This window comes from Bidens hawaiensis, unplaced genomic scaffold, assembly GCF_021521415.1.
Source record: "Bidens hawaiensis isolate Kalapana, Puna unplaced genomic scaffold, B.hawaiensis_p1.1 tig00001647_1, whole genome shotgun sequence".
NCBI lineage: Eukaryota > Viridiplantae > Streptophyta > Magnoliopsida > Asterales > Asteraceae > Bidens > Bidens hawaiensis.
The window spans coordinates 2,825,537-2,835,399 of NW_027491093.1; the positions used below are offsets into that span (position 1 = coordinate 2,825,537).

The 9,863-nt window shown below is 41.2% G+C and overlaps 1 protein-coding gene across 1 annotated transcript; it reads left to right on the top strand.

Moving 5' to 3' along the window:
* The first annotated feature begins 424 nt into the window (after window positions 1–424).
* On the top strand, window positions 425–856 carry LOC143590608 (probably inactive leucine-rich repeat receptor-like protein kinase IMK2). Its single transcript, XM_077071039.1, has one exon. It carries the CDS (start codon window positions 425–427, stop codon window positions 854–856), a length of 432 nt encoding a protein of 143 aa, XP_076927154.1.
* Window positions 857–9,863: the final 9,007 nt, after the last annotated feature.

Genomic DNA, 9,863 nt, shown 5'->3' on the forward strand with positions numbered 1-9,863 from the left:
GATGGGCCCATTTTCGGTAAAAAATAAAGTGGCAACAAGATGGGCCCATCTTCGGCAAAAAATAAAGTGGGCAACAAGATAGGCCCATCATGGCCTATTAGTGAAGAAGCGGGGAGAGATTGGTTGTCTACAAATAAACACCTAACGGAAGTGTTTCATCTCTTATACGATGTAAGTTTATAAATCAATCTCTTGTATAATGGAAATATGCAAATCATTGTAGAAAGAGCAATATTTTCAAGCAAAAGTAAATTACATCAACAAAAGTGTCGATATTAGCAACAATTTACATGTTAGTTTCTTTAATTCAATATGCAGCTTCAAAGAATAAGGACGGGTCTATAACTGCTTTTGATTGGTCACTGAAAATAAACATAATAGTGGCGTTACCAAAGGACTTTTCTACCTGCACACGCAAGAGAAGATGGTTCATGGAGATCTTAAGTCGAGCATGATATTACTTGATGACAAGTACAATCCTATGATCTTTAATGTTGGCCTCTCACAGCTTATGCCAGTTACACCACGGTTCAGAAACAATTGTGCACCAGAGTTCTTAGAATCAGCCAATGCCACAGCTGAAACTGATGTATATAGTAATGCTAGAGATTTGACTAAAGAGTCAACTTACAAAGGTATACATCCAGTTGATTTGCCGACTTGGGTGCGGTCAGTACCTACAGAAAAGTGGTTTAAAGAAGTACTGTTTGACATGAAACAAATCGAGGACAACATTAATAATCGCAACGTGTTGGTCAAGATAATAAGATTAGCCCTGCAGTGTGTTGAGTATGATCCTAAGGCCAGGCCCACAGTTCAGGATGTCCTTTGCACACTGGAGCAAATAGAGGTATAATTGATTATGCTGGCTGTTAAAAATAACTATATAAATGATAATTAGTTAGTTTTATTCTGGTTGCACCAATTAGAGTAAATGGTGATACTGTACCTACTAAATATGTATTCTTAATTGTTAATCTAGACTTATATATAAAATAAATTATTATTATAGGATACAATTGTAGTAACCATCACGATTTTTTGTGACATTCATCAGGTTCTTCCATATGGGACCCACCCAGGAGTTCATTAAATCAAATCATCTTAACAAGAATAAAGAAGTTCAAAAGAAGAAACAATATATAGAAACTTGAATTTTCTTCTGACTAGCATACGTCCACTATTCAATGTTTACAAGCATCCATATATATACATACCACAGGGAAACGAGTAATGCTTCATGAAACGTTGCTTCCCTTTGACAACTCTACTAATCATCATGTTCTAATAATATGACGTCTTCTAATCAGTCTCTAACTTTACACATTTACATATCACTAGAGCAAATACACATCGACATAAACTATCACTATCTAATATGTACAATCCTAAACCAAACTTTGTATTGAACATGTAATAAACAAAATTATCCATTTTATCACATGACTCAAATCCATCACTTGTGCATTTTTGCAAAATCTGAATCACTCGGATTCTTTTTCTGATCCAATCACAAAATTATCCGTCCCGTCACAGGTTGACTAGTGTTTGATTCTGTTAAAACAAATGAAAACTAAGAAACAGTAGGAATTCGGCCACTTGCCTTGCGATTGGATTTAAAAGTCTGAATTGAAAACAAAAGATAGATAAATTATACAACTGGTATGACTTCTGACCCAGAAATTAGCAGCACAAAAACATCCAATTTCGCCACTTGCGAACCTCGGTTGGGTTTTGGCAAAACAAGTAAAAGAACAAAACACACACCTGTCATTCAGGCTGAGAACAACAATCAATAGGTGCAATAAAGTAACAGCCTTCTGGTTGCAGTGGGATTAGACAGGAACACTTAAGAACAAATATAATGTGGTACTCGATAACAGCCAACAAAGTTGTTATGCGACTGATTACCAAACCGAACAGGAGCAACACCTGAATCTATCCTTCAATGCAGGTATTTCTTGATTAGAATCGGGTTTCAATTGGAGTGATTCAAAAATTGAATTTTCAGTATTAATGTAAAGCATCGTGAATTTTAATATTAAAAATAAAAGGATCCAATTACAATAAAGATGCAGGTAAGCGGGCAACAAGCTGCGCCGCCACCTCCTTTTGAATGGCAAAACCGATCCTACTGAAAACAAAATTATCGTTCTTTGGCGTCGATGAGTTACTGTGCACGACCCGCTGAACTCTTTTTAGAAAGCAGCATTGGGGGCAAGAGACCCAAATGTGTCAAAAGCAAAAGGAATGAAGGCGTGTTGATTCTCCACACACGCCTTCTCGTGCTTAGCAATTTATCCTGCTTCTGCCTTTAGCACGGCCTGCCTAGCAACAAACCCGGTGTCCCTAAGCCCGACAAGAGGGGATACCCCGGCAAGGTCCACACAAGCATGCTTCCCCCCCCCCGCTCATCCAAACACAAGAATGTCCGCTGGTCGGAGAGTATACTTTCCTTCATGTGGATCCGACAAAAAATTCACAGGAGCCTCTTTTCTTGCCGAGATTCCCGCCCGTTTTAACACATCACAAAGGACATCCCTAAGCAAATCATGTCTATATTTAAACACCGGGAGTTCTTTGCAATGAACCGCGTGTTCACCAAAATTATCTAAACAAACTTACAACAGACCAGACATGGCTCATCAACTAGGAACACGGGGATCATTAAACGATATTTAAGAATGGTACGGTACTCCACTGCTGACATGTGCTGGCCTAACCTTTCGATTGGGGTGACAGTCAAAAAGTCTTGAGCATGAGGAGCCGAAGACATTCTAATACCGCTCTTTGACAAGAGGACATGCCAAACTTTTCTCCCAAACTTTGGACAGTTATACTATAAAGGGCACTTGCCAAAGCATTTTGGGCTTTAGGGGGGGGGGGGGGGGGTGTGTCCTTATTAGCGAACCCACCACGATCAAAATCGGGAATTGAGTTGTGCAAATATTCCATCGCACACCCAAAATCGGAATCTAACCCATCATCACCACAATCATGAAAAATGTGGTCCTGTAACTTCCAAGATTGTGCTATCGAGGCTACGAAAGCATAGGTGGAAACATTCTCAGCTGAATATAACCCTAAACCATCGAAATGGATAGGGAGAGAGGCTAGTCTCCATTGAAAATCCCCAAAAAATGGACCCCCACATACCACAATATCCTCAATCGTCGCTTGAAGCCCTTTGTCAAAAATAGAGACCGCCTTAACAAACATAGGCTGCATGTTCGGAATCCGAACAACAATTTAGCCATCCCCATACATGAGTGAAGCAAGAGAAGCTCACATTGAGGGTCACGCAGGCGAGTAAGACATTTCATTAGTTCCACCGCTCTTGAAGCTCTGGTAATGGCCAAACTACTGATAAACCCAGCATCCCGGCTAACCGCACCTCCAAGGAGTTTTGCCCCTAACTCCGGTCTCCCTATCCCGATAGGAAATAAACCTACTTTTGCCTTTACCCCATTGCACGACGGCCAGTATACTTCGGTCTTTTTAATGTTAAGCTCAAGCCTCAAACTTGGCCCCTTAGATCTAATAATATCCAAGGCTTTAGCCACTTCAATGGCGTCTCCTATAATCGTGCCATCCTCTAAGTACCATGTATGGAAAAGTAACTTGCAATCATCTCGTACTTGATGAATGAGGGAGTGTAAAGCTAATGCAAAGAGAAGGGGTCCTAAAGGATCGCATCGTTGAACCCCAGTAGTTGACTAGATACAATCATTCCCTACATATAGCCTAGCCGGTTGCCCGTAAATCAAATTAACCCAAATGGAAATAGATGGGCATCTGGCACGAATTTCCTGCAGGAGTGTGGTCCTATCCACCAGGTTGAAGGCATTAGAAAAATCTACTGTAAGCAAAGGCAACGACCCATCAGAGTTGAACATATTAGAAATCTATTTGCGCTATGAAGCACCGCATCCGCTCCACTCGGGATCCCCACCCCGAATTGAAAATCACCGAAGTATTTTTCCATCTCTTTCCCAACATTCCTCATAGCCACTTTGGATACCAATCTTCTCCAAATCGCCCCAACGGCAATAGGCCTAAACCCATTGTCGGGCTTAAGCAGTGGCGTTAGAGGGGCCGAAGCCCGAATTGAACATATTAGAAATCTATTTGCGCTATGAAGCACCGCATCCGCTCCACTCGGGATCCCCACCCCGAATTGAAAATCACCGAAGTATTTTTCCATCTCTTTCCCAACATTCCTCATAGCCACTTTGGATACCAATCTTCTCCAAATCGCCCCAACGGCAATAGGCCTAAACCCATTGTCGGGCTTAAGCAGTGGCGTTAGAGGGGCCGAAGCCACAATCTCCGCCAAAGCAACAGGGCATCTCCTCTTTAACCATAAGTTAACCACCTTAGTGATAGCCTTAAGCAACCCCACGGCAATCGTGGATCCTTCCCCACATAGGGCATCTAAAATACGTTGGGCCCTAAGCCCATCTCAACCACAAGAAGTCTATTTGGGAAACGATTTAATACACCCTAGAACACTTTCAACGTCCACAACCAAAGGGGCCACCGAGAGTAAGGCCTCATGCAAGGCGGGCGGGGGCACAATGGGATTCTTATCAAGCAACGCTTTCATAGTAGCGTCACCAAGAGGAACAACACTCGAAGAGCACAAAACTTTAACTGCGGCCGTGAAGTGCCCATCGGCAACTTTTCGAAAACATTGCATTGAGGCCCTCCCTCGAATGGTCACCCCCAAAGGAGCCCTCATAGGCTCTTGAGCCCATATCCATCGTTTGGTTAAAGAGTGATTGGATAAGATCAACACATCCGTTTCTATCACCCCAACTTGCTAGGGCCTGCCGAATAGAATGGCATTGTAAGGATTTCCTATTCCCCGACCTACGCTCCTGTCGGTTGGAAGGCTTGACAACTTGTAATGTGCAACGGGGTAATATCAAAAGTTTAACCCACACTTCAATGGACTCTGGCCTAGACAACACCTTGCACAATGAAACAGATAGATATGGGCAAATGCCATGCGACAGCTAGGAGGGATGTTTTTAATTGTCTTTACCGGAAGTGCGAAAATACGGTCAAGGAGGGTCGCGTCCAAGACTATCCCACCCAAAACAACTACATATATTGCAAGTTGTGGCTTAGGGATCCCGACAAGGAAGTCTTCCAGCCCTCCCATATCACCTTTGAACTTGATAACTTTGTCTACATGGTGACAGTGCCGATTGAGGGCCTATAAATCATGCACTCACCGCACAACCATTGTATGGCACAGGGCCGTCTCTGAGATTTCAAGTGCCCTAGGCGTATATAAGAAATGCACCCAATATAAACTTATTTTTCAAAACACATATATAAATTTGTTGATCGCTAAATTTATAGAATCCAGACACAAACCCATTTGAATTACTAATTCCTATACAGTTACATAAGTTAAGTTTTGCATTTTTATAAAACCAAAAATAAAAATAGAAAAGTCAACTTGAAAAGAGAACAGAAAATAACAAAAAAGTACAAAACTTTATATTACAAAATATTACTTTTTTATTATCATCTTCTTCAAACCATCCGTACCCACTGCAACTACGTACAAGCCGGAGAATTTTCCGGCAACAACCAATTTTCTTTGTTTATCCTTTTCCCCCTATTTCACAAAGCCCTTGGCTCAGTTTAACAGGTTAATGATTGAAACAACATATATATTATATATAGAAATTTAAAAACTTTGTGCCCTTCGCCGAAACCGTGCCCTAAACGATCGCCGAGCCCAGGATTGGGTCTAAGCCGGCCCTAGTATGGCAACCTTTAGAGTATCTGCCAACGCAACAAAAAGATCACAATCCCCGGATATCGCATCCCGCATAAAGCATTTTTTCTCATCAGAATATAGATGTAACTACTTTATATGTGCTACTAACCTTTGGATCCCCTTGGACCCAACCAATCCATCCGGGCAGCAATGGAATCCTCTAAAGGGCCCCGATGGGGCTCCGTTGACAATCCGAGCCCTTGTCATAACCCCACACGACGAAAGGCCAACAAACAAACTCGAGCTGAGTTTTGGGAGTAAAAACCCGAACTAAGAGGCGAAAGGAGAGCAACCAACAGTTGCTCTCCTCTCCGTACACAAAAAAAAACCGATTAACTCATTGAGACATTTTATCAAACACCTGGTGGACAGACCCAAAACCTTGATCGGGTGTTGATGTTGAAGCTGAAGGTGGTGGAAATTGAGTAGAAGTTAATTACTTACAGAAGCTACTTGTTTAAAATCTTATTATAATCGCGCATATTAAAGGAAAGGAAAAGGAGCCAGGCGAACCGCCTCTTGTGGACCAGCAAACTCGTGAGAATACCATGAATATATGATACCACCATATTGGTCACAAGTGGAGAACAAAGGGCTTCGAAAGAACCAAAATGGTGAATTGAAATTATCGTGAGTTGAAAATGAATATTTAAACTTGTTCATATATATACAAACTAATTAAGTTACCATATTGTTGTCGAGATAGTGAGTAGTCAACAAAATCCATATCTAAATTCAAACTTGTTCAATAAACAAAATTGAAATTCTCGATTGAGCATTGATCTCGATCTTGTTTGAGCCTTGTCTCCGATACAAAATATAGTGGTCACGGGATCATTGAATCAAACCATCATAACAAGAATGAAGAATTGAAAAAGAAGAAACTATGGAAATTTTGAACCTTCTAATTAAGGTTCATATATCCTTCAATGTTTACACGCATCATTATACTACATACCACAAGGAAACGATGAGATGCTAATTAATTCATTTCTCACTTGCATGTCCTTAATAGTACCAAAAGATCTAAAGGCTATTGTTGAAACGCTTGGTGATGTTATAACCAGCCTGCATTAACATAACTACTACATACTCTCAGCAACCAAGTTGTTGCATGTTGGTTGTAACGTTTAGTGACCCCCAACCTCGGCCAGCCCACCAGCCCCTATATAAGACGTGATTTCCAACTTAATAGGCCCGTAGTGTGTATGTAACCGGGTGGAACCTACATCCCAAGAAGCCACCATTCCTTGAGCGCACCCGCAACAACTTGTTATTTCCCGCTGCTTTACGACTGGAACCAGTGGTGTCCGAGGCGATGTTTGCGAAAGGTGAAGAGATGCTCGCCAAAGGTGAGGGAGTTCTGAACCCTCGTCCTCTTTCAGCCCTTACTTCTAATAGGGTGGTTGTACTTCTCATTTCTAGTGATGAGTCATCACTCTATGAAGAAGAAAAGTTCTCGGTTGACACTACTGACGCTGAGAGTATCATGATTGCCATTGCAGGTCTGACTCGCAAGAGGACGCAAAACCCATCCACAAGCAAGGAAGCGGATGCGGGTAAAAATACAGCTGAGGATGCTACCAGCGAGGAATAACATGAGGATGTTGGTGCGGGTGCTGGTAAGCTAGTTGGTAAGGGCAAGTCACATTTGTCCAAACCCACTTTTACCAAGAAACACAAGAAGTTGATGCTATCAGACCGCATCAACTTCGTTGCGTCATCAAAAGTTATCCCAGGTGTTACTTGAAAACTTTGTTGTAATTATTATTTTTCTTAAGTAATATATTTTTCTGATGGGATGGAGTGTTTGCAGGTTATGCGAAGAAAATCCCGAGGGTCCGTCAAACCAAGGGAAGAAAGTTCGACCAACTATTCCACCTGCATCCCCACTCTGATATGTGTTTGAGCCAGTGCCCAACTCGTCACCCAAAGGGTGTCCGGGACCCCATTGTCTTACAACACACGCCTCCAGGAAAATGTAAGCAATAAAGTACTTCTCATATTTTTCAGGAAATCTTTCTGTCTCATGCTGACTCTTCTTTGCCCTTTGCAGACCAAAGGGAACCAAACGCCTCTGCGGGTTATGATAGTCAGACCAATCCGCACGAGGATTCTTTGGTGCATCGCCCAAATTGGACTATTCTATAGGGGTCTTTGTTTACTGACAACGATGTCTGCAATGAATTCTTACAACTGAGGGTTCCTCATGCGAAGAGGCAACGCTAGCGCACGCGTCCTCGTCACGAGTTAGCCAACTCTTTCTCCTACAGCTTAGCTAACACGGTCTCTACGAGTCAAGAAATATATCGAGACTGGTTAGCGATGAGTCACACATGGTTAAATTGTGCAATTCCTCTTGCATTGCTTCTACCCAAGAAGGATCTTCAAGTGCCATACGAGTCGTCGTTGGCTCTACTTGGGATAGAAAGAAAGTGTATTTGGCGAGATTAACGATACCCGAAGAACGTAAATCCGCTTAAGCACACAATATGTTAGGCTCAATTGAAGTAGAAACTTGATTACGTGTTTGCACACCTACATCAAGTTCCCCAATGATATTGTCCTGTGGATGATGATTATGAATCTAAAGAATAAGATCCTCAGGCGAAAGAACATTGTCTGTTAAATTAGTGAGAATCTTCTCAGCATCATGAGACGATTCACCAATCTCATGTGTTTCAGGAAATGGAGCTGAGGAAGAATCAACAAACGGACTATCATCCGAAGATATAGAAATCACATCGGATACATCAGGAAGATCATCTTAAATTGCGTCTTCATAACTAGAAACCGAAGATCTTGGAGGTAGATATTGATCTTCCAAATATGCATGCACCAAATCTTCATCAGGTTGATCATCCATTTGAGTAAATGAATTAAATAAACTCTCATAGTCAAACATCCAATCAGGTCCTTTACCTTGGGAAGGTGTAGTGTACCTTTGGCAATCAACATGGAACCACTCCTTCACACAACCCGAGGTGAAGTTAAATGCTCGTTTCTTAGGTGATGCGTAACCCAAGAAATAACCTTCAATAGCTTTTTCTTCAAATTTTCCCGCATCTTTCTTTAATATCGTACAAGGACAGCCAAATGGTTCCAAGTACTTTAAATTAGGCTTTCTCTTGTTCAGAAGTTCATAACTCGTCTTTTGAAGCTTCACAATCAAAACACGATTCAGCGTGTAGCAGGCAGTATTCACAGCCTTGTTCCAGAATTGAACAGGAAGCTTAGACTCTGCAAGCATAGTTCTTTCCGCTTCAATCAGTGTTCTGTTTTTCCGTTCAGCCACCCCATTCTGTTGTGGTACGTAAGGAGCATTGTATTCTCGATGGATACCCTTTTGAACACAAAAGAAATCCAATACATTGTTTTTAAACTCCGTACCATTATCACTTCGAATACGTCTCACTTTTAATTTGTATAGTGATTTGATCTTAGTGATTAAATTTTGAACTAGAATGGGTTTTTGATCTTTTGAGCTCATAAATAAGACCCACGAATATCTTGAATAATCATCAGTGACGACTAAACAATACCAAACACCAATCACCAGCGATACTTGAACGATTCACAGGACCAAACAAATCCATATGAAGTCATTCAAGTGGAATATCAGGTATTGATTAACTTAGATGGGTGTGACTTCTTTTTCTGTTTGCCCTTTTTACAAGCTACACAGTGGTCAGATAACTTAAAATGTTTCAAAGAAACACCATCAACCAGGTCATTTGCCATTAAATAATTCATTTTCCTGACATGAATATGACTCATTCTTCCGTGCCAGAAAATCGTGTCCTTTCTATTGCCTTAGAAACAAAACACGTGTCAGCAGAAGTCGATACTTTAGAAGACACGTTCAGTACATTAATATCATTCGACCGAGGAGATGTCATGACTACCGTGTCCTCGGGAATGACGTATCCCGGTTTTAAAATAAGGCACTGTTTATTAGTAAATACAGTAGTATATTTCTTATCCCATATTTATGACACACTCAACAGGTTGTGGTCAACTTTATCACAATAGTTAACTTTTTCAAACGTGATACATCCATTTGACA